The 26,291-nt window shown below is 38.1% G+C and overlaps 1 protein-coding gene across 1 annotated transcript in view; it reads left to right on the top strand.

Moving 5' to 3' along the window:
* The first annotated feature begins 17,070 nt into the window (after window positions 1–17,070).
* ZFAND1 (zinc finger AN1-type containing 1) overlaps window positions 17,071–26,291 on the top strand; it is a 29,014-nt gene continuing 19,793 nt past the window's right edge. The window contains exons 1-2 of the mRNA XM_007486900.3: window positions 17,071–17,197; window positions 25,292–25,334. Coding sequence (XP_007486962.1) covers window positions 17,143–17,197; window positions 25,292–25,334 — 98 coding nt within the window. The 5' untranslated portion in view covers window positions 17,071–17,142. The remainder of the gene's footprint in view (window positions 17,198–25,291; window positions 25,335–26,291) is intronic.

Raw genomic sequence — 26,291 nt, 5'->3', positions numbered from 1 at the left:
CGTCCTGCTGTGCAGGCTACCTGCGCTGGGCTAGGGAGGAGAGGTTTGGAAGACAGCGCCTGCTCTTCCGTTTGTACCCCGGGAGGAAAACAGGTGGAGAAGAGAGATGCAGGGGTGACTCGGCACACTGGGGACCCTGAGCATCCGCCCTTAGAGTATCTAGAACTAGGAATGAATTATGTAGAAAGTACCAAATGAGCAGTAAAGGGGATACATGCTTGTACGTGCAATCGGCCTGCGGGAGTGTCTGCACAATTGTGTCTTCCTTCTGAGATGACTTCTTATTGATACTGTATGTGATGTGTATGTACATAGTTGTTTATATGTGTTCTCCCTCATTACACTGAGTTCTTTCAGAGCAGGGAACTCATTTTTATCTCCTTTATTTGTATCTCCAGTACTTAGGACAGAGTAAACAGTAGATGTTTGTTGACTGACTGATTGTCACCCCTCCCTGACTGCATAATGCAAAGATCACTAAATAAAGGGAGTCAGAGACCTAGTTTCAAAAATATCTCTGGCAGCTGAGACAAATCACTTAACTTCTCTGGGCCTCAGTTCCATTACCTGAAAAATGAGGGAGTTTGACTAGGTGGCTTCTGAGGTTGCTTCTAACTGGATCTCTAACTGATGTGTGCAGATGCCAGTGTTTGAGTGTATTTATCAAAGCTCAGTTTCCTGCCTGTCTTCAAGAGTGTGAAAGTGTCTTATTCTGTGTATGTACAGACAAGTTCAGCTATCATTGTAAGGGTGTGTGTGTGTGTGTGTGAGAGAGAGACAGAGAGAGACAGAGACAGAGAGAGAGAGAGAGACAGAGACAGAGACAGAGAGACAGAGAGAGACAGAGGGAGACAGAGGGAGACAGAGGGAGACAGAGAGAGACAGAGAGACAGAGAGAGAGAGACAGAGACAGAGACAGAGACAGAGAGACAGAGAGAGACAGAGGGAGACAGAGGGAGACAGAGGGAGACAGAGGGAGACAGAGGGAGACAGAGAGAGAGAGAGAGACAGAGACAGAGACAGAGACAGAGAGACAGAGAGAGACAGAGGGAGACAGAGAGAGAGAGAGAGACAGAGGGAGACAGAGAGAGAGAGAGAGAGAGAGAGAGAGAGAGAGAGAGAGAGAGTTTCTGTTTTGTCCCAGAAGCATGAATAGGTTCTGTTCCCAGTCACCCAAGCTCATTTACTCTGAAGTATTTTTGACTCTTCACTATACCTCACTACATGTGTTAGAATGGGGTCAAAACCACTCCTCCCATTTTAGCTTGATACCTTAAATAGGGAAGAACATGCCTCACAATCAATGGTGTAGGAAGCTTGGACTTCACATGCTAAAAAACAGCAACAACCTTCAAACCAAATTGAAGTTGCATAAGAAAGCATGTCCAAATAGACTAAGAAAACCTAGCCATATCCCAAGGTTCATTTATAAATTATCAATTGAGTCAATGAGGAATAGATTTCCAGAAATTGGAACATTTGGCTTCTTTGGCCTGGTCTTTACCGGTTCTACCCACTTTGGCCTGGAATGTATCTTGCAAGCCCTGAAGAGTCTGAAAGATAAAGGACTTTATATTTTGTCACTGGTGACCTAGTAGTATCCCAGATCAACTAGGGCACTGTCTGCATTAGGAACTAAGAACATAGGGATAAAAATTCACCTTCTTTGAGGGAGACTTCTTGATGTCCCTACAATTGAGAGAAGAACTTACAGCAACCAGGGGGTATGAGTTAACCCCTTGTGTACTCTAAACTTGAGCCCACATTCCCCTGAACTCTGAATGTATTTGTGGGAGAATGTGTCACTCTCTTTGGGGGAGTACTAACCATTATTTCTATGCAACCTTGGTAAATATCCCTCTGTGAAAGCTAATTAAAGCTTGATGATTAAAATTATTCTCAGCTGATATTAAGGGGAAGCTACCAGAGGGGGTTTAAACCAGTGGCATTAGAGAGGTTTGCTTAGAACCCTGAGGAGTAGACATATCAAACTCTAGGGACCTGAATAAGCAAATGAATTTAGTGTGGGATAAATCAACAATCCAAATCAAGAAATATTTATTAATTACCTACTACTATGTGCCAGGCACTGTTACCTTGAGACTTTTATGAACCATACATATATTTAATCAGTTCCCAAATCTATTGATTTAACCTCTTCCGTATTCCTTGCATCCATGTTCTTCTCTCCATTCCTACTGCAATCATATTAGGTTCTTATCTTTTCTTACCTAGACTACTATAAAACCTACTAAGTATTCTTTCTCACTGACTATTCATTCTATCTCCAATTCATCTCCATATTGATATTTAAGTAATATCACTAATATATTTTTCTGAGTATATCACTCTACTAAGAAAAAAATTTTCATTGGTTTCTCATTGCTAGAGAATGGTATTAATTGTACAAAGTATAATCTCTAGCCTTTATGGCTTTCTATAATTTGCCTCCAACATACATATTTATAGTTTTATTTCACATGACTTCTCTTCTTATGTTCTATGTTTCAGTCAAACAAGTCTTTATTCCATTACTTTTTCTTGCCTTTCCTTCTCCACTAAAATTCCTCCTTAAAAATTTCAGAACATTTATACTGTATCATTCTTTTTAAATTCATATTATTCTCCTTTATATCACATTTATTCATATGTCTTTAACCTATTTGGATTTGGGGGGTATCTCTCTTGAACCCCATTATCTAGTATGGGTGCATTGTTACAGGCTAGACACTTCATCAATGTTTCTATAACTAAATATGCTGTTGGATTTAAATATTTTATTTAACATTGCATCATAGAGGTTAGAATCATAAGGAAACATAGCAATCAACTCTTTCAGCATCTTATTTTTATAGATGAGAAAAACTGGGGACCTCAGAAGTTGTCACTTCCCGGTCATGCAGGTAGTAAGTAGTAAGTCAGGATTTTGAATCCAGACCCTTTGACTCAAAATCCAGTGCTTTTTCCTCTATACTACAATGTGAGTGTGGATAGCTTCAAATATAAATACAGTCATGGAGGCAAATAGAGTATCTGACACATAATAGATGTTTAAATAAAAACTTACTGAAATGAATGGAATTCTTCTTGACCACCCAAAGAATTTATTTAATTTAGAATTTGAGTATACTGCCTTGAATTTTCTAAATATTTTATGTATTTATATCTTGTCTTCTCAACTATAATGTAAGTTCCTTAAAGGCCAGGAAGATCATTTATTTCTGTATATCTTTAGCCTTGTCCCAAACTGCTGCCTAACTAGACACAAAGGAGGCACTTAATAAATACTTGTTGGGTTAAATATTTCAAGGATGGTTATGAGGCAGTCCTGTTAGGGGTATTACAAAAGAAATAATGGATTTAGGGACAGGCTAGGTTTTAAAAGGAACTACATTAGTAATTCAAGTATATATCATTGTCAGAGAAAGAGTAGGGCCAGAGTAAATAAAAGTTATAGCATTAAAAGTTTACCCATCACAAGCAATTGTGAATGAAGATTTAAAAGGTCTATGAAATTTAAATAAGAGGAAAAAAATTGAACTCTAGCCTTCTCAACAGGCAAAAGACCACAGTTGCAGTGAACAAACCAAATATGTTTCATTGTTATGACAGTAATAATGGCGGTATAGAAAATAAACATTTTTTTAAATCAAGTGATTTACAGACTGAAAATGTCCCATTAATCTTCATTCAGTAGCATAAACCACAAATTTGGTTTCATAAAGAGTCCTCAGCAGCCACTATATTTTTCAATTTCTAATCCCAATTGATCTCAGCTAATAAGAAGCCTATTGTTTAGAAGAATGATCATTCTTGGTTTGATTTAGCATAGTTAAGATGACAGGGAAATTGGAAAATTATAGATCTAATAAGAGACAACAGAAGTCAGGCTAATTGATACATTCATGCTGCCCTTTGAAATTGCATCCATTTTTAGAATGTCAAATGAACTCTAACCAAGTGAAGAAGAATCATTCTTTAAGCATGCCGTAGGATTATCATCTAATAGTGATTTATCAAGCAGCTAAACATGTATGGGCACATTCTTCGGGTATGCATTTTTCAGTCTAAATCAAACATCCATGCAGTTCACATAACTGATCACCATAATGAGAGAAGCCACAATTTTTTTAAAAAATAACTTTATAGCAATAAAGTATCCCATCTGAGTATGCATCACATTTTTTCCTAGATTCACTCTATGTCTCACATAGACCTAATCATAATTCAAAGAGTCTAATGTGAGTGAAAATAAAAGTAAGAACTTTTCTATGTCACTACAAACCCCTTTACTATACAATTAATTTTGAATGCTCTATTGGCTATAAATAGTTTAGGTTTTTTCCTTCTTTATAAGAAGTTCTCTCCTGCTTTCTGTGAGGCCTGAGGAAACTGGGATTTCATCAGTGCAAAGGAAAGTTCGATCTCCACCTATAGATTTTATTAGATAAGTTCAAGGGAGTTTAGCACATAGGCCACTGCAATGATTTGCCCAGGATCACAGAGCTAGTGTCAGATAGATATCTAAAACTGGAAGAGTCTTCAGAGGCCATTGCATCCAACCCATCATTTTACAGATAAGAGAACAGTATTAGAAAAGTTAACTGATTTGCCTGAAGTCACACTAGTAGTAAGCACCACAGAGTAAGTAAAGACCTTCCCTGAGGTCCTCTCTCACATGGCACTTAGTTCTAAAACCTTCAAATATACTTAATTCAACTAACATTTATTAAGCATTTATTATGTGCAAGACCTTTGATACATGTGGGATTGGAACCCAGGTTTTCTTGACTCTGAGCCTTTATTTGAATAGTCAGGAATGCAAAAAAAAACAAAAGAAGGAAAAAAGGAAAGATTAGAGAGAAGGAATCGAAAAGAAGAGGACCGAACAATCTACCAGGTGGATGACCGGCATATAAAGAAAAAGCATGAAAACATAGCATCTCAGAAATCATAAGTCTGGTCTATATCTGAAAAGAATGTCCCTCTACAATGTTCCTGGCAAGTGATCACCCCATCTTCTCTTTGGATATCTTCAATGTCTAAGTATCTTCTAGGCAGACTATTCCATATTTGAATACCCTAATTATCAGCAAGTTTTTTCTCAAAGCAAGACAAACTATAACTGTGTTTTCTTCACATTGGTCTCTGGAACAAAACAAAACAAAATCTGTTTCTTTTATGTGATAGTCCTTTAAGTATTTGGAGACAGTTATCATGTCCCTTCTTCTTAGTTCAGAGGGGCAGATGGGTGGCTCAGTATATTGAGAGCCAGGCTTAGAGACAGGAAGTCCTAGATTCAAATTTGACCTCAAACACTTCCTAGCTGTGTGACCCTGGGCAAGTTACTGGACCCCCATTGCCTAGCCCTTACCACTCTTCTGCCTTAGAACCAACACACAGTATTGATTCCAAGATGGAAGGTAAGGGTTTAAAATGAATAAATAAATAAATAAAATATTCTTAGCTCTAGGCTAAACTTCTCTTCTTCATATGATATAGAAATATGGCTTATCACAATATCTGGCACATTTTGTTTCATCAGTTTACAGTGATATCTTAACTCTTCACATCCCTTTTTGGAGTTTTCCTGGCAGAGCTATTGGACTGGCTTGCCATTTTCTTCTCCAGGTCATTTCATAGATGAGGAACTGAGGCAAACAGGGTTAAGTGACTTGCCCAGGATCACAAAGCTTGTAAATGTCTGAGGCCAGAAGAATCTTCCTGACTCCAGACTCAATACTCTTTCCACTGAGTCACTTAACTTCCCTCTCTAGCACATAGTAGATGCTTAATAAATGCTTGTTGATTGCTCAGTTGGTGCAGTGAAAAAGTGCTGGATTTTGAATTAGCAGACCTTTATTTGAATTCCAACTTTGCCCCTTATGCTCTTAGAAAAGTCACTCAACATATCAGTTCCCTTAAATGTGATTTGGGAAAAACTGAATTAGATTATATAATCTAGACTATATAATAGACTATATAATCTCTTCCAATTCTAAGTCTATGATCCCCTCCTAAATCTTCTCTAGACTAAATTTTTCTATATCCTTCCTTTTAAAATGGAATCTAACCAAGCACAATATTTCTGATGCAGTCTGACTGACTAATACAAGTATGTGGGTGAAAAGGTACTGAACTACAACACTGGCAATAGAATGGAAAGGAGAAACATAGGAAAAATATTTTAGATGCATTATTAAGAAAGAAAGAATGATGATGATTTTGCTGTTTTAAGTCTGAGTGACTGGTGTTATGGGGGTGCAGATGTGTACCCCTGGGGTTCAGGAAGAATACCTTTTGCAAAAATACAAGACTCCAAAACTTAGCTTAAAAACAAAAAGAGAAATGTATTAATTTAGGAGGTAATGTTGAGAATGGCCAGGAGAAACAGCAAGGTGGGGAGCAGTTCCTTGGGAGGACAGCATGAATGGAAAAGCTGTTCCCCTAAATGACATCAGTTCTGGGGATTTTATACTTTTTACAGCAGAGAGTGTTAGTCACCCAGGCATTTGGTGAGGTGGGGTGATCATCTGCCTGGGGATATAAAGATTTCTTAGTTTTAGGGAACAAACAGGTGTCTGATAGAATCGAGGTGTAGCCTGAAGGTGCATCTTTCTGTCCATCTTAAATCTAGAGGTCGATCAAAGGAAGATAATCATCTCAGGACCCTGAGGACCCTTAGGCTCAGAGTCACGAGGATGTAAGGGAGCGAGGGAGTTTCCCTGATAATAGTTTGCCTGAGTTTCTGGGGGTACAATGCCCATGTCAACTGGTAAGATAGTGGTGTCACCATCAGAAATAGGGAAGCTGGAGGAGGAGTCAGGGAGTATAACAGGGGAAAGAGTCATGTATCAGAAAGGAAGAGAATGAAAGGAATAAACATTTATGTATCTCCTACTATGTGCCAGGCATTATGCTAAGCACTTTACTAAAATTATCTCATTTAATTGTTCCTTTCAACAGCCTGTTATTCTTCAAGGGGCTATTCTTATTCTCATTTTACAACTGAAGAAACTAAGGCAACCAAGGGTCAAGTGACTTATCCAGGACTAGATTTGAATTCAGGTTCTTCTGACTCAAAACCAGTGCTCTATCACTGTGCCTCACAAAAGTCAGAGAGCCTGAGTTCAAATCCCAACTTTGCTATTTACTATCTTTATGACCTTAGACAAATCACTGAGCCTCTTTATACCTCAGGTTACTTATTTATAAAATGAAGGGGTTGGACTAGATAACCTCTAAGACTCTTCTGGTTCCCTTATGATCCCAAGTCCGGCAATGTTAAGAGTTTGAGGTATCATTGGGACATACAGGTAAAAGTTGGAATCTATCTATTAGGCAGTTGGAAAATTGGAACTGGATATCAGAGGAGAGACTAGGACTAAAGATAAAGACTTTGAAGACTTCTGCATAAAATCATACTTTAAGCAAGGGGAGTAGTTAACATTGCCATGTCACAAAGAGGAGAGAGGAGACTACCCACATTAAAAGAATAGGAAATGCTGAAGATTAATTCATAAATTGGAGACGTAGAACAATAATACAGATGCTCAGAAATGGTCAACAGTGACAAATGCTGCCACAGAAAGATTAAGGAGAATGGAAATTTAAGAGAAGTCAGATTTGAAAATTAGTCCATTAATGACCTTGAACATGGTAGTTTAATATGGATAGGAACAGAAGTCAAAAGTGGAGGAATGAATGAGTGGTGAGGAAAAAGAGGCAGAAAATCTAGGCTACTATAAAGCGTTGATAGGATTATAGATTTAGAGCTGGAAAGAATATTACAGTTAATCTTATAACAACATTCTTTATAAATAAGGAAACTGAGCCCCAAGGAGGCTATGTAACTAGCCCAATATAATACCATTACTAAAAATTGGCAGTGCTAGAATTTGAATTACGAGCATCTGACTTCAATTTCAGCTGTAGGTGGGAAGGAAAGATATAGAATGAGATCTCAAGATGATAGTAGTGCAAAGAAAAAGATAGTTTTCAATCAAGGGAGCATCATATTCTAAGTATATGATTGTTTCCCTCAGCCTTCTTAAGTATAAGATTGTTCCCCAAAATGAGTCTTTTTATTTGCTACTAGTGTAAAGGATTAGACTTTATTGGCTGCCAAGGGCTCAAGGGGCCTCATTTATAGAAAGTTAGAGTTGGAAGGAACCTGAGAGGTCATCTAGGTTAGCTCCATTTTATAGCAAAAGAGACTGAAGCCTAAAATGGTCTAAGAAGGTGCCCAAAGACATTAATACACTGCCAGTGGAGTTGTGAATTGATACAGCCATTCTAGATAACAATTTGGAACTCTACCCAAAGGGCACTAAAAGACTGCCAACCCTTTGATCTAGCCATAGCACTGCTGGGTTTGTATCCCAAAAAGATAATAAGGAAAAAGACTTGTACCAAAATATTCATAGTTACACTCTTTGTGGTGGCAAAAAATTGGAAAATGAGGGGACGCTCTTGGGGAATGGCTGAACAAATTGCAGTATATGTTGATGATGGAATACTATTGTGCTCAAAAGAATAATAAAGTGAAGGAATTCCATATGAACTGGAACAACCTCCAGGAATTGATGCAGAGTGAGAGGAACAGAACCAGGAGAACATTATACACAGAGACTGATACACAGTGGTACAATCAATTGTAATGGACTTCTCTACTAGCAGCAATGCAATGACCTAGGACAATTCTGAGGGACTTGTGAGAAAGAATGCTATCCACATTCAGAGGTAGAACTGTGGGAATAGAAACACAGAAGAAAAATAACTGCTTGATCATAAGGGTCAATGGGGATATGGCTGAGGATGTAGACTCTAAATGATCACCCCAGGGCAAATATCAATGGTATGGAAATGGGTCTTGATCAGTGACACATGTAAAACCCCATAAGAATCGTATGTTGGCTATAGGAGGGGACTAAATGAGGGTAGGGAAAGAACATGAATCTTGTAACCATAGAAAAATATTCTAAATTAATTAATTAAATAAATAAATAAAAGAATGTGCCCCAAGTCACATGGGGAATTCTATGAGAATGGGCCATATTGACTTGAAATATTCAGAGCCTTAAGGTAAAGAGACTTCACAGAGAGGAGATAACTTGGTCTCTATTCTTTCTCTACATGAATGACTTCCATTCAGATTAGTATGGGAATCAATTAAATTCTCATCCAAAAGATGAAAAACCCTTTACTCTTTCTTGCCTAGAACACTGAGTTTAGAAATGAAAACAATGCCTCTAGTGATAGAGATATCAACAGTCTCCTTATGGACAGCAACTAACCCACTGACATGTTCCTGAAGTGTTGGGATGGATCTCCCTGTTATATAGTACTATCTCGTCAACTTGAAATCTTGATACCCCAACTTTATCCCTGCCCTTTGAGAAATTTCATTACCAGGCACACCTGTTTTGGGTTGAACTATAGACCTTAAACTGTTTGGGACCCCAGTTTGGGTAAGATTAGTAGACATAGTCAAATGTTGAGCACCCTTATTTGTTTTAGAAGCTTATCCCATTGTATTACAGTCCTCTCTGAGAAAGCCCAGCTCTTAGTTTGGACCCTTTCCTTTGTATTTGTTATAGTTGACCACTCCCTGATGCCCCAGCTGCTATCTGCAAATCCTTTTGCACCTTTCTTGAGGTTTGTCTATGAATGCTTGCTGTACCAAGTTCTCCAGAAGGTAAATAAATTCCCCAAATTCTGCTGTTCCTCATTATAAATGCCAAACTGTAAGGATAAATTTAGTGTTTTGACTTAATATCTAAATAAGTGGTCACCATGGGAAATTCCCAAATATGAAAATGCCCAAGTCAGCTGGGATTTATGGAGGTTTTAATTAATATAAATGAAGGAATTAAGGGAAGGAGAGAGAGAAAGAGAGAATTAATCTAAACTTCTCTGGCTCAAGCTGAGCCAAGCAGTAGAAAAAGGCCTAGGCCTGAGCCTAAGGGAGAGCGAGTCAGTCTTTATCACTCACCACAAGACAGTCTCCAAGCTGGGTTCTTCCACTCTGAACTGAAATTACTCTCCAAACTGAATTACCTTGAACTGACTTTTTACCCTTCCTTTTAAAGAAAATTTTCTCTTATGTCATCTCCCCTAAATTTTCATGTCTACCAATCACAGTAGATGCTTTTTTCCAGGACTGCCCATTCTTAGTTTTCACCTTCTTTGGTTTTCACATTCTCTGGTTAGATTAAATCTTATGAGTATTTCACACCACTTTGTTATGCTTGCCTTTTGTAAGTTACTTGACCTTTTTGTGATTAATTTAACCTTTACAGGTACTTAACACCTTTTTATATTAGATCTAAAAATAGACCTAGCTTAAGGTTCTAGCTTCACTATAAGGTAAGAGTTAGGGACTTTCATTGTCTATCTTCCCCTAAGGCACTGTCTGAGCAGGGTGGAGTAATTTCCAAGTTCACATCATTGGATAATCTAGCACGGTTATCTTCTCAGAGATACTAGTGGTGGCAGAATAGTGGACACTGTGTCTTTTCTAATTAAAGACTTGGTTTTTCTATTTTAATAGTTCTGTGTTTTTTCTAAGTTAACAATCTTTTCATCTATCAACCTGTGTTAGAATACCAGAATAATTCATTAGACTTGGCACTGTTTCTTTTTAGAGCTACAGTTTATTCAAACAAAATATATAATTAAATAGTCTGGTTGATATGCAATGTCCCAGTGCCTTTAGCCCCAAACAGACATATGCATCTTGAACCTCAATAGAATTACTTACATAATGTGAAATTACAGCAAAGCTGGTTTAGTACTATGAGATTGACAGAGGAGTCTTTTATACAATTTACATTATTTGTTCCTTAGTAAAGCCTAATTGCATGGATGCAGCTGTTATAGATAATAGAGCCAGCTGCATATTTGGAGGATAGAAATTCCATTTCCAATAGTAGTTGTATATGAAATTGAATGCCAAAGAGGAAAGGGTTATATAATTGGCTTACTCAGCTGACATCACCTAGACTCTAGGTCCTAGATCTATGGTGGCAAACCTTTGGTATACATGCCAAATCCTCTCTGTGGGCATGTAGGCCATAGCCTGCCAGAGTTCTTTACTAGAAATCTAGAGGGAGGCTGGGCCCTGCTACTCCCCTCTACCTCTCCACACATGCCTGAAGCCATCACCTGCCCCTCTTCCCAGCAGCCTAATGAGAGTGCTTCCTCCCTCCCTCCCCTGTTTGGGGATAAGTGTGGCACTGAGTCCCTTGGGGGGCAATGAGATGACACAGTACTCCATCTCTAAAATATTCATCATCAATGTTCTAGAGTAACCTGAAGCTGATTCCTCCACACCCTAGACACCCTAGTACTCTTTTAAAAATCTTTCTGCATGTTGTAATTATTGTTCAACCTTTGTTTTCTCAGAGTAATCTTTTTTAATAACTTCAGAGCTTTGGAAGTCAATAGAAATCATTAAGTAGTTACAACTACAAGTTCCTATGTAGCAAAATTCAAATCATGGTATGAATTTTAAAGTTTTAGAAAATTTAATCAGGAAAACATAGTATTTGTTACCTTAATAAATGAATGATTTGTTCTAATTATCTCATGAATTAGAGAATTCTCTGTCCTTTCAAAAATATTTTCCTTAAATATTTATTATCTTGCTCTTCCATTAAAAAAAAGCAACAACAAAACTTTGAATCTCAAAGTAGAACAGTAAATAAACTCAGCCATACAATTGGTATTTCTTGTTTTATCTATATTTCCCAACACTTCATTTAGTAGCAATTTTGAAATCAGAGAGATGTAAAGTTTGTAAATGTACTGCATATAATACCTGCCATTATCTCAATTTCACTGAAATTTCCATAATTGGTGTTGCTGAACCAATTTAGAATCTAAAAATCACAGTTATGATGTTGTGCTTTAGCATTCCTGCCAAAGGTACCAAAACAAATTAGGATATTTTTAAGCTTGACTTCAGTTAAAAAACATCATGATTAAGTAATCACAATCAGGACATAGAATATTTCCAAGGGATTAAATGACTGACTGGAAGATGCTCTTAGCTGTGTCTATTGAACATTAACTAGGAAGCTCTGCAAATGAAGAATCATTATATAAAGGAAAAGGAAAACTTCAGAACAACTAAGGTCTCACAGAAACCCATTGAAGTGGTGTACTTCATAAAGTAAATACAGATACCCAGAAGTTCAAATTAATGGAACCAATATTTGTTTATTAATCTGTTGATTAATATATATACCTACTGGCCAGGGCAAACCTTCCTAGTGAAAGCTGCCCCAAAGTGAAGTTACAGACAGTTTTTATAGGGTTATATGTGAGTAAGAGGTAAAAAGGTAAAATGAGCTCATACAATGTCAAGAAGGATATATGGCTTTAAAGTTTACCATGAGTGAAATGTTGCCTTAATGACAGGGGCAGAATGACCAGGGCAAGCAAGCCTTATCATACAGAAGCCAGATGTGCCATTAGCCCAGGAGGACAGGACATTCCGTTGTATATCTTATCCTATACATGATTTATTCCTTCTGTGAGGGGCCATCCAGACTATCTGTTGCTACTGATTGAGAAAGTAAATTCCTTATACCTATTTTCTATAAGGAAGAGTAGGCTTTATTGATTACTACCTTTACCAATGGATCAGGGACTTCCTTTTACTTTACTTCACCATTGCAACTGGGGCCTGATAAAGTGCCTTGCATGAAGTCTGCAAAGGTCACTGGATTTTACAATTATGTAGTATCAGTTGGTATCCCTCCTCTAAAATCCTATCCTATTTTTATTCTTCATTTGAAAAAGAAAGTGACCCAGAATTCTTGAAAGTTTTGCCAATGGAGCATACAAACTTTAAGATACTTTGAAGTATCGTCTAATGATAGACTGTTGTATGTGGACCAACTTAATTAAGTTTGGAAAGTCTCATTTCCAAAAGCAGGTTACCATGTGTTTTTTGGGTTTTTTTTTTTCCAAAAGTACAGATCCAATCATGTCAATTCCCAAATTCCCAACTCAGTGAAATGCAATGGCTCCCTATCACCACCAGGATCAAATACAATTCATCTATCTGGCCCTTTATAACCTAACCCCTATTTTTGTTGAACTATGGACTTTGGAGCTGTGTGGGAACCCTGAGTGTAGGTGGGATTCTTGGACATAGCTAATGTTTGTTTTGGAGGCTTCCCTTATTATGTTAAGTCTCCTCTCTCAGGAGCCCAGCTCCTGAGTTTGACCCTTGCCTTTGATGTGATATAGCTGACCCCTAGGTGATACCCCTGAGACTGGCTGCAAACCCCTTTGCAACTTGTTTGTGGTTTGTCTCTGCAGGCTTACCATGGCAAATTCCCCAGAGGGTATGAGACCCCCCCCCAAGTTCCATTCCTCTTCGGAGTTGGCAATTAGTGGGGTGTTTTCTCCCAGAGTGGAGTTGGCACTGGAGCTGGCATTTAGTGTGGTGCCTTCTCCCAGGGATACAGTTTCTAGAGTCCCCAGGGTGCAGGACCTGTGTGGTAGGCGGGGCTGGACTCTGAGTGGTGGCCAGTGTTGGACCCTATCCCTTTTCCTGACTATAGACTTGGGTTTTTCTGACTACTTTGGTAGTTCTGAGTTTTTTCCAAGTTAACAGTCTCCTTATATCCCCATTTCTTAGCACAGTGCTAAGCACCTAGTAGGCAATTAATAAATGTTTCTTGATTGATTAACAGAAACTCACAAAGACCATATACTAAGGCACCAAGGGAAAAGCAGGCAAGTCTTGCTCTACTTGGCTCTGGTCAGACCACATCTAGAGAATTATTTTCAGTTCTTCAGTTCTGGGCACCACACTTTAGAAAGAACATTGATTAGATAGCTGGCTTAGTGGATTGAGAGCCAGGCCTGAAGATGGGAGGTTCAGGGTTCAAATTTGATCTCAGACCCTTCTTAATTGTATGACCCTGGGCAAGTCTCACCCTCCATTACTTACCCCTTATTGCTCTTCTGATTTGGAACTGATACTTAATATCAATGCTAAGGCAGAAGGGAAGGGTTAAGGGAAAAAAAAAAGAACATTGATTTGTTATGGAGTATCTGGAGGAAGGGAATGAGGATGATAAAAATCCTTCAACTCCATGACATATGAGAACTGGTTGTATAAAGGAATTAGGGAAGAAAAACCTGGAGAACAGAAGCTTGTAAGAAAACAAGTAAATGACAGCTGTCTTCAAGTATTTGAAAGCGTATTATGTGAGAGACTAGCTGGCCTCTGGAAGCAATTTTTAAAAATTGGAAAGAGGTCAATTTAAATTTAATGTAAGGAATGTCAACTTCACAAGTATATGGCCTCAAGGACTAGATTCTAACTGAGTAAGAAACATTGAGAACCAGAGGAAGAGGCAGAGGCATTATGTTTATTATATTCTTCTTAGCAGAATGGTAGCACATGGAAACTCTTCTCCTAAGAAAAGGAACCCACTAATTACAGGGCTGACTAACTTTATTTATTTATTTACTTTTTAAAAAAAGATTTTTAAAAAATCCTTACCTTCTGTCTTGGAACCACTTTGTATTGGTTCCAAGGCAGAAGAACAGTAAGGGCTAGGTAATGGGGGTTAAATGATTTGCCACAGGGTCACATATCTCAGGGCAGATTTGAACCCAGGACCTTCCATGTCTGGGCCTGACTTTAATCCACTGAGGCACCTCGCTGCATTCCTTTCCCCCTTCTCCCCTCCCCAGCTAACTTTAAAGCTTCCAAACCACCACTGCTCAGGAGGCTTAGTATAACAGTAAATTCAAGGAGTGAACCTAGGGACACCCAAGGAAACTGGACAATAACAGTTGTTTTACCTGGAAAAGTTCCTAGTCAAGATAAGGATAGTTTTATCTGGAAAAATCACTAAGGCTATACCAGGTCCAGGTTCAGTTTGTAACAGTCCCATCAGGGTTCAGTTGGTAGGTTTCTCAAGCTCAGCTTTTAGACACAAAGCATTATTATGTCAATTTTCCATAGGATGGAAGATTAAGCAAATCCAACTGGTTATTATAGTTAGTATTCTTATCATTTTCACAGGAAAAACTTCCTAACAATGAGAGCTGTCCAAAAAGGGAACTTGGGATATAATTGTTTCCCCCTTACTGGCTAAGTATGCTGTAGTAGGGAGTTTTGTTGTTGTTTTGGGTTAGACTAATTCAATCTATGAATCAACAAGTATTTTGTTACTAGCAAATGGTGATTTTTGATCATTTTCCTTGGTTGACAAATCTGGCACTATCTCTACTTAATATTTCCTAAAAATCTTCTTAGATGCCACAGCTTGGTTTCTTTATGCTGTTGTTCAGTCATTTAGACATGTCCAACTCTTCATGACCACAGGAATCAATTATCTGTGAGGTTTTCTTGGCAAAAATACTGGAGTAGTTTGCCTTTTCTTTCTTCAGTTTTATGCAAGCAGGAGTTAAGTGACTTGCCCAGGGCCCTACAGCTATAAGTGTCTAAAGTCAAATTTGAACTCTGGTCTTTCTGACCCCAGACCCAGTGTTCTAATGTGCCACCCAGGGTTTCTTTGGTCTAATTGACCTTTGGTCTAATTGAACTGGAGACTAAAATACAGTGAAAGGCACAAATTGAGAAACATTTCCATATTTCCTACTTATCCATGACATTATAAAAAAGGCAAATTAATAAAACATTTTATGATATGAATAGCTTAAATTATAAATTAGGTATCTGAACATATAAGATGAAGAGTAATTGGGATAAATGCAAAGGCCTCAAATTAGCATTAAAAAAGTCAGTTATACAGCTGTAGAATTGAGATATAGACAGCAGTCATGTGATAATCAAGAGGTCTGGTGCCTCCTTCCTGGCATTCCAGTCTGCTTTTGAAGGGTCTATCTCTTCAAATTGCTTGTTTCTTTGCCCTCATTATCTCATCATCCTTTAAGATCCCATCAACCTTTGAACTGTTCATGACTCCCCATTCTCCAAGTGCTTCTGATTGGGAGGGTGGAGGCTAAACTCGGAATCCTAAAGGAAGGATAGGAGCTCGGCAACCTGAGTGCACTATTTTGAGGTTTTATGAAACTCTAAATTGACTCGTCCATAATAACCAGTCTTCAGGAAACCCCTAACTGACCCCAGTTCCAGACTGAATAAAACCTCAAATGAGCTTGAATGATTCTAGATAAGTTTAGTAGATATAATAAAATCTTTAGTATCCTTAAATCTTCTAGGCTGTTCAGGTACCCTAGCCTCTGGCTATCGCATCGGGGCTTCCCAGGCCATTTTAAGACTGTGGCTAGTGCTTTGTTCCCTAGCAGATGGCAGGGTATATGCCCTTCTCTCTCTAGAAACCTACAGAAGCACATAGGATTCGGTAATTCATTGGAGTTCTGTATATCTTCCCAAATTAATCTATCTGGATTAAAGACCCTTATTAAAACTACTTTGGTAGGACTGTGCTTTTTCAGGTTATCAGTATCTTCTGTGCTTGTCTCTCTCCCTTTTTCAATTTCCTTTTGTGTACTGTTTTCAGACATTAAACGGTATGCTTCTTCAGGGTAAGGTCTGTCCTAGTTATTAGCTAACACTACTTCCAGCTCTGTAAACTGTTTCCTAAATAGGGCTGCAAATCTATGCATGCACAGCAGTAGTACAAGAAATTGCTGAAATGGATAATCACAAATTTACAATTTAAGGATGAGGCGGCATTGGAATTGCCTCCAAAGCTAGTGCTTTTTCCTCCTTATCGCAGGTGGTGATGTTTCCCACACCCATTTGCTGTAAAGAGGGAGGGCAGAATCCGAAGGTTTCTAGAAGGTACAAAGTGTAATATCTGATAAAGTCTGATTAAATGCCTGTGCAAACCAGAGCTCCCACAATTCGAGAGCACTGGTGAAGGGGGCGTCTTCGGGCCACGCCAAGGCATTGTGCGCATGCGAGTCTCCAAAATCAGTATCACCTGGCACCTGCCTGGGCCATCTACTTTCATACTAGTCCCCTCCTCACCCCCATAATCTCGCTAGTCCTTTCCGCTCCGATTGTAGCCTCCGTGCGAAACCACAATCCCAGGAAGCACCGCGCGCCTCAGCATTTCCGGCCCGCTCTCCTCCCTTCCTTTCAGTTTGGGCTGTTGGTCTGGCCGCGGTGGGGCAACGATGGCCGAGTTGGACATTGGACAGCACTGCCAGGTGGAGCACTGCCGGCAGAAAGGTGATCTGGGAAGGTTTTAGGAAGCAGTGGGCGCCGCCCCTTGGGAAACGGGAGTAGTTGAAAGGGAAGGAAAAGGGTCTGAGAACTGAAAAGGTCGAGCTGCCCGGATGGGGTGGGGCCTCGTGGAGGGCGGGGCTTCATCGCATCGGGGGTGGGCCTTGGCAGGTGGGGAGGGGAGTGGACTTGCCTGCTGGGCTTGTGAACCTCCAGACACCTGTGGAGGTCATTCTTAGATGCTAATACTACAGGGTTTTGTTCTTCGAAGAGTCGTGCAGGCCTCTTGCAGCCATTTCAGATCAAATTGTTTTCTTTACCAATAGGCGTTTCTCTGTATAAGGGACTTCGGGGTCATGTAATCTTGCTTCAGACATGCAAACAAGGGCTCTGTGGTGTAGTGGAGAGACCAGGGGCCTGAAAGTCCCTGGATTTGGGTTACCCCTCCTGTTGTGATTGACTAGATGTGTGACCTTGGTTAAATCACTTCCTTTCTCTCTCTGGGCTTCAGTTTCGACATCCCTAAAATTAAAGGTGGGGCTTTGCTTTTCCCTTTTTGGGTTATGGACCCCTTTAACAGCCTATGGACTTGAAATCATAATTTAAGCTCATAGAACAAAATGCATAAGATACATATGGTTACAAAGAAAATCATTTATACGGAAGTAATTCTGTCAAAATATGCATTTTTTTTTTGAAAATTCACATCCCCTAGTTAAGAATCCCTGGGCTAGATGATCTCCAGCGTCTTCTAAGTCACTTTTTTTGTGTCTGTGTTTGGGACCTGCTGGGCATTTAGAAGGCTTTAGTAATTGGGAATCATCCGGGTAGCTTTATGAGACTATGTAGGGATCTAGAGGATGTGATAAGCAATTTGAATAACATACATTTTCATGGTGTTTTATCACTTGTATTTATAACTAATTTTTCAGTAGTTAGTTCTTTAAGGTTTTAAAAAGTACTTTATTATTCCAGTTTATCCTCACAAGAACCCTGGGAGGTAGTGACTTGCTCAGGGTTACATAGCTTTATACCTTTAAAATTATAATAGCTCTAGTAACTTTGGGCCTAAGAAAAGATAGTGATCTAAATCGATTGTATATTAAAATTTTGTCATTGTGACAATGCTTGCTGAGAGCTAGATTTCCTTGTTAGGGGAAAATTCGCATCTGACTCATGCTGTGAATTCTTCACATTGCATTAAAATGAAGAGGCTAAGTGAAGTGATTTGATGAAAAGTTTTTTCCTAGAAATTAAAAATCATATTTATCTCAAATGATGAGAGTATCAAAGTTGCCAATTGCTACATGCTTTTTTACCAGCCTCAAGCACTATTCAGCTTCAAGTATTTGTTCTTTGATCTACAAGGAAATCACACTTATTAAGTGTGCACTTGATAAGCTTTTGGAGCTAGATCTTTTTCCCTCACCTGTATCACTTCTATATATACTCTTATTCTATAGGTTAATCTAAAATTAAAACTGTTTGTGAGTATCCCTTTTCGTATCTTTCCTAGGAGATTCTACAGAGAATCACAGGATGTTAAAACTGGAAGGGACCTTAGAAAACAACCGGCCTACCCCCCTCATTTTCCAGGTGGGGATTCTGAAGCTGGAGAAGTATCTAAAGCATCACAGCTAGTAAGTGGGAGAGCTGGCACTGTAAATCCATATCTTTGGAATTTACTGCTTTCTCGCTGTTTGATATAACAATAACTATTAGCCAATAACTGCAGGCAACAATAGCATTTAAATCCGATCTACTTCTGCTCCCATCCCCACTTTATATAAAAGAACTTTTTCAGCTAATTGGGTTTTGATTTTGTTGTATTCTTTATAGAACAGTTCCTTGAAATAGACTAATTGGATTGGGAATATATGAATATTGATCTCTTTTTAATTTATTTTTTGACTAAGTGGTAACCAGTTAGTATTCTACTTTCTGATTCAATTAGATACACTGTATGATGAGGTCCTTTCAGATGTAGCTTATTCTACCTCTCTCAAAAGAAGTACAGCAGTATATTCCTTTTGTGACTATATCTGGAGTTATTTGTCCATGTACTCTTAATTAAGTATGAGGCAGAAGAAAGGTATTTGATGGAATTATATATTGTAGACAGAGAACAATGCCATTAATTGTCTATTGCATAATCTTGGAATAGACACCTACCTTGTATGGAATGAAAAAAATTTACTGCATATCAGTTCATGAAGTAGTTCTGAATATCAAGAAAATGATAAATAGTAACTGCTAATTGCATAGCAAAGGTTTGTAAAAAGGCTTGTTATAATTAATTCACATAAAAACCTTGTGAGGTAGGTACCACAAATATTCTCTCCATTTGAAAGGTAAGGAAACTGAGGCACAAAGAGATTGTGAGACCTGCTTGAGGTCGTACAGGTAGCAAAGAGGTAGGATTTTAGTGAAGTTTTTCCCCCAAGTCAGCTTTCTTTCTACTATATTATAGAGTTAGGGGTGCATGTGTGTGCATGAATGTGCATATACAACTCATTGGCTTAGGAAATGTTGCCCATAATTGAGAAACAGCTGGTTTATAGTAAAACCTTATTTGTACTCCCTGAGAGCAAGTCATTCTGGATGGCAAGGTTTCTAGGTGAGTGAGGAGTTTACCCCTTTTAAGAAACACAACTTTTTTTTTTAAAGCATTTTGAACATAATTTATTAAAATTTATTATATATTTTTTGTTTTCAGATAAATTGACATTCTAGGATAAGTGTTTTTGATGATTCATTATGAACATTAATTTTTTTAATTGTGTTTTGCTGTAATATTGTGCTGCATGTCATACAGTATAGTTAATAGAGTATACTGCACTTAATGGCAAAATCTCCTGTGATATGTAAACTGATTTGTGCTTTTTTCTAGTTTTTCAGTTTTCTGCCTTACTCACAGCTACAACTTCTTACTCCTTTTATTGTGTCTACCTTCCTCTCCCCTTCTAATCTATTGCTTTTGACAGACTGTGTACTTCAGAATCAGAAATCTTGTGAATTGAGGTTGAGGCTCTAAGAGAAGACCTTTGAATGTGGAAAAAAATGCCTACTTGGTGTGGGATTCTAATCTGTTGCTTCTGGTCTATAGGCTTTGAAATTGAGTTTTTGAATAATATTTTGACTTAATTAATGGTGAATAGTTTTGTTTGCTCAGAGGTTCCCCTCCTCCCCCTTCTAAGTCTTATCTGTATTTCAGATAAATAAAGTGTTAGGTTTAGCTTTTTAGACACACTCTTTCTCCTTCTCTCCCTCCCCCTCTTACTTTATCTCCCACTATCTCCTTCTCCCCCTCTCTGACAAAAGGAGGGAAGTATACTTCTCTGCACCCAAGTGATTATATTTATATAACATTCAGGTATTTTTATTGTTTTTTACATTTTACATTGTTGTAGTTGTTTATGTTGTTGTTTTGGTTCTTTGTGACCTGTCATGAAGTTCTTTATGATCACCACTTCCATTTCTAGGTAATCAGTAATTATCCTTTTGATAATAATTCAATACTTAGGGGCAGCTGGGTGGCTCAGTGGATTGAGAGCCAGGCCTGGAGATGGGAGGTCCTGGGTTCAAATGTGACCTCAGACACTTCCTAACTGTGTGACCCTGGGCAAGTCACTTGACCCCCATTACCTAGCCCTTACCACCCTTATGCCTTGGAGCCAATACACAGTACTGACTCCAAGACTGTGGAAGGTAAGGGCTTAAAAACAAACAAACGAACAAATAAATAAATAGATAAATAAAAATTCAATGCTTAACTGAATCAGTGACTTCTTTAATGTAACTACTCCCTCTACCATTGTAGTTCAAAACCTATCTGCATTTTATCCTGTGCAGTTCTTGTTCTTAAACTCCCATAAAGTTCTGTTGGTAACCCATTCAATATGTTAGAGATCTTCTTCTGTTTCTTGTCATGGACACTATTGCAGTATGTCACCTGAGCATCTGCCATCTTTTACTCTTGCTTTATCATTGGTGCATATATCAAAGGATAATGGATCTGGAAAGTACCTTCTCAGGTCACTTAGAACAACTTCCTCATTTTAGAAGAGGCAGTCTTTTATGCTCTTGGATAACTTTTAATTTAAGGGAGGGTGAGCCTGGACGTTGGTCCTCTGATCCCAGAGCCAGTGCTCTTTACACAGTACCATATTGCCTCTGTCTTTTGGACTTCTTTTATGCTGCTATATGAAGAAAATATATCAGGGAGACCTCCATCCCAGTCCAGTCCCAGAAATATGCACTCCGGGGAATGGATAGCAGAGTCACAGAATCACATGTGTGACCCGATGGCATGAAGGTCCCATAGAACCCAGCCAGCAAGCCATTGACCCATGGAAGGATCTGGAGAGTGGAGCTTTGGTTTGAAAAGCCAGTGCAGGAAGCTGAGTTGTTCTCTTTGCTCCTATCTTTCTGGCTGATCTCACGCTAACTATTCTGTCAGTACAGGCACAGAGGAACCACCAGCTACACTGAAGGACTGGATTTTTACCTTATGTTATAAAGATTGGAAACCTCATTTCTCTCTCTTTACTAATAAATGCTTACAAATCTACTAATAAGCCTCCAAGATTAATTTTTACTTATAACATCTTAAAAGATTCATAGTCATAATAGCATTATAGAAGGAATTTTGGTGTTAAAAAAAGTTTTTGTTTAGGGAAAGTTTGATATCATTGAAATGTTATTTTTGTTTGTTTTCAAATGAAATTTAGCTCACTCTTCAATTCTGGGCTCAGTTCCTTAATTATTTGCTATATCTGTCCAGCATCTATGTCCAAGAACTAATTCTATAAACTGTCTATCCAATTACATATCATTATCTGAGATTGGCAACAGAGCATGGCTGCTTCTAGTAGCTGTTCTCTTTAGTGGGAACTGAAGTGGAATCATAATTTCCATTGTTTTACTTGTAAGGTTGGGTATACCAGCCTCTGCCCTGCTTAGGGACAGAGTCTGAAGGTCTTCTTCCCCAGGAATCTATAACATTATCCAGTAATTGTACCAACTAACTTTAGCCAACACAGCATCATCACAGCTTTCCATTCCCAGGTCTAACTCAGGTCTTTGTTTATTCTGAAGTTCTTGTCCTTTATCTGTTTCTTCCTAGACTCTCCATCACTGTACTTGCTGAGAAGGTAAGGCTTCTATACCAAGCTAGATCAGGAACTATGTTTGAATGATTAATTTGCTGATCCTATCCTCACAAGGCAAGCTAGGAGCATCTCTTGCCCTCATTTCAGCTTCCAGAGTCCCTGCAATTCCTTCTTCACTTTTCTTAAGGAGAGAATGGATGAATACTAGTCTCAAACACCATGGATTTCATGAGTATGGGAGCTCCAGTCAATGGGCACCTGCCCACATCCTGTGACTTGCAAATTTTTACTTCTTCCTCTTCCAGTCATTCTGTGATTCAGAGTCACCATTGGCTAAGGCAAATCCTACCCTTCCCCTCTCTACCAATCTCTACTGTTTCATCCCTACCTCTACCTTTAGTATTCTTCCCTCACTTTACATTGTGCCTTCTGGAACATCTGTTAATTATAATATTCCTTTCATCCTAACCTCTTCACATTCTTTCCATCTACTTGTACTTTCTGAAAATTGACTCCCTTTTGAGGACACTGCTTTCCTGGCCCATCCTTTTCAGTGCTAAATAACCCTTTTTTTTCTTCCTATGGTACTGAACCAAAAACAGACATGCTTCTTGGTCCTCTTGCCATTTCCATACTCTTTCCTTGCTGCCATCATTTATTTTTTTCCCTATTTTGTTTTCCTAGTTACTCAATACTTTTTCTTTTATTTTTTATTTAATTTCTTTTTTAAATTTTATTTAATTGATTTAGAATATTTTTCCATGATTCCATGATTCATATTATTTCCATCCCCTTCTCCCTCCCCCTCCCATAGTAGCCAATGAGCAATTCCACTGGGTTTTACATGTATCACTGATCAAGACTTATTTCTATAATTAATATTTGCATTAGGGTGATCACTTAGAATCTACTTCCACAGTCATATCCCCATTGACCCATAGGATCAAGCAGTTATTTTTCTTCTGTATTTCTACTCCCACAGTTCTTTCTCTGGATGTGGATAACATTCTTTCTCATAAGTTCCTCTGATTGTTCTGTATCATTGCATTGCTGCTAGTAGAGAAGTCTATTACATTTGATTGTGCCATAATGTATCAGTCTCTGTGTACAATGTTGTTCTGGTTCTGCTCCTTTTGCTCTACATCACTTTCTGGAGGTTGTTCTAGTTCACATGGAATTCCTCCAGTTCATTATTCCTTTGGGCACAATAGTATTCCGTCACCACCATATACCACAATTTGTTCAGCCATTCCCCAATTGAAGGGCATCCCCTCATTTTCCAATTTTTGGCCACCACAAAGAGTGCGGCTATAAATATTTTTGTACACATATGTTTCTCTATTATCTTTTTGGGATACAAACCCAGCAGTGGTATGACTGAGTCAAAGGACAGGGAGTCATTTAAAGCCCTTTGGGCATAATTCCAAATTGCCTTCCAGAATGATTGGATCAATTCATAACTCCACCAGCAATGCATTAGTGTCCCAATTTTGCCACATCCTCTCCAACATTTATTACTTTCCTTTGCTATCATATTGGCTAATCTGCTAGGTGTGAGGTGATACCTCAGAGTTGTTTTGATTTGCATTTCTCTGATTGTAAGAGATTTAGAACACTTTTTCATGTGCTTATTGATAATTTTGATTTCTTTATCTGAAAACTGCCTATTCATGTCCCTTGCCCAGTTATCAATTGGGGAAAGGCTTGGTTTTTTTGTACTTGCTGCCATCATTTAGCAGCTTCTCATTTAAGGTTTACTCCATCTGTCTCTATGGTACTATCAATTTCATTGTGGTAGTCATCTAAAGGCCTTCAGATTTTTTCTTAATTTAAATTGCATGCATATAGTTTTATTTTAATTTCTATGATTTGTTGTTAATTTTGATCTTTGCTATAGCAAGTTGATGGTGTTTTTATCAATAACTCATTTGGAAGTGATTACCAACAATTAGGAGCCAGTTCCCTGATTCTATTGCTATTTTTGTGAGCTATTTGATACCTATTCTTTTCTCCAAGATATTCATGCAACCAATCAACAAACATTTCTTAAGCACCTATTGTGTTCTGGCACTGTGTTAGGTGATGGAGATACAGGGAAATGAAAAATAAAGTCAACATACCTGTATACAAAAAACTCACAGTCTCATGTGGGAGTTGACATGCAAACAATTATGTCCAAAAACTACACATAGAATAATTTGGAGATCATTTCAGAGAAAAGACCCTAAGGTTATGGAGGACTAGGAAAGGCTTCTTGCAGAAGATAGGACTTTCACTGAGGAAAGTGAAAGGAAGCTAGGAGGGAGAGATGAGTAAGAGACCTCCAAGTAAGAGGCTTCTGAGGAACACTCCAAGATTTTGGCCTCTTGTTTCTTTGTTTTGTTCCAATTTATAAAATATGCTTGAAGAGATTTTCTATAAAAGTTAAGAATATTGGCCTGAGTTTTACAGGCTCCATTCTCTTCACTTTATCTCCTACTTGCCAGTCTTGAAAAAGTTAAAGTTTGTTTGAATCTAAAGGCCATACCCCTTGATAGGGGCATCAGGGTTATGGTTAGTATCTCTGAAGGTTAAAGACCCATAATTACTGTTTCCATTTTATAAGTGAGGCACCTAGAGGTGTATTGACTTATTGAACCCAGATCCTTCCAACTCTAGGCCTGGTGCTCTATCCACTGCTGTTCTTAGAAATATTAGGGTTTTTTTTTTTTTTAATTTAATTAGATGATTTAGAATAATTTTCCATGGTTACAAGACTCATGTTCCTTCCCTCCCCTCCCTCCATACCTCCTCCCATACATGATGTATAACTCCACTGGTTTTAACATGTGCCATTGATCAAGACCCATTTCCTTATTATTAGTATTTGCACTAGGGTGATCTTTTAGAATCTACTTTCCCAGTCATAGCCCCTAAATATTAAATATTAGCTTTTAATAATTTTCTTTGAAAAATAAATTTGAAAAATCATCTTTTCTTCCATTTTTAGATTTTCTTCCATTTGTATGTGATGGCTGTTCAGGAATATTCTGGTAAGGCATATTAGTAGTATTTGATATAAAATGGAGGATTAGTGTCAAGTTCTCAACCAGGCTATTTCTTATTGAGAAAGTAGAAACCATTTTTATTTTATATACTGTTTATATTCTATGGATGGTATTTAATATCCATCATGTATTCACTGGAATAAAACTCATCCAAAGATTTGTACCACATTTTGGAATCTCTTGTCCTCCACACATGGCCTATTAACTTATATGTGGTTCAAGCACCAGTTAAATGTATGAATTGCAGTCACACAGAGAGAAAGAGTCAGTGATAATTAATGGCCCTTACATAGTACAAGACTGATAGCCAGAGATGGGCAAAACTTTAGGATTGACTGAATATATTGAAAAAATATTTTCCAGTTAAGCTCTCACATTATGTAGCATTTTACATAATGAATAAAACCTTGAAAGAACAGATTTTCAGGAAGTTCAGAAAGGATTATTATAAGGCAAAAAACAATTTGGTGGACAAACTATTTCCTAATGAAATTTCTCTTGTCTGAGAGTAGCATCAATATAGAAATAGCAGGTCTTTGTAAAAACTTTAGTAACTAGTGAGTTTGACATTTTTTTATTAGTGGCCTTTGGGAAAGACAAAAGTTAGAAGTTTTTTAATGTTTGGAAACCATTCTTAATTGATTAATGATATGAATGTTCTCCCTTATCCATACAATTTTTTATTTGTGACTGTATTCTAGATTTTTTTATTAAAATGAAAGAGCAGAATTTATGCTAGTAGAACCAACATAGAAGGATATTTACAAAATTCAGATACCCCCCAATGTAGAACACCTTAAGGCATCCAAATGAAAGGTGCTATACTATGCTAACTGAAACCAAGAGGATCTCTGACATTGGCTTTGGGACTCTGGACAAGCCATTTAATGTCTTAGTGCTCCTGATAATTCAAACACCAGAAGTTGCAGAAAAATACTGGCC

This window comes from Monodelphis domestica, chromosome 3 (assembly GCF_027887165.1).
Source record: "Monodelphis domestica isolate mMonDom1 chromosome 3, mMonDom1.pri, whole genome shotgun sequence".
Taxonomy (NCBI): domain Eukaryota; kingdom Metazoa; phylum Chordata; class Mammalia; order Didelphimorphia; family Didelphidae; genus Monodelphis; species Monodelphis domestica.
Note: the sequence above shows the minus strand (reverse complement) of the source record. Positions and strands in the feature narration are given on the sequence as shown.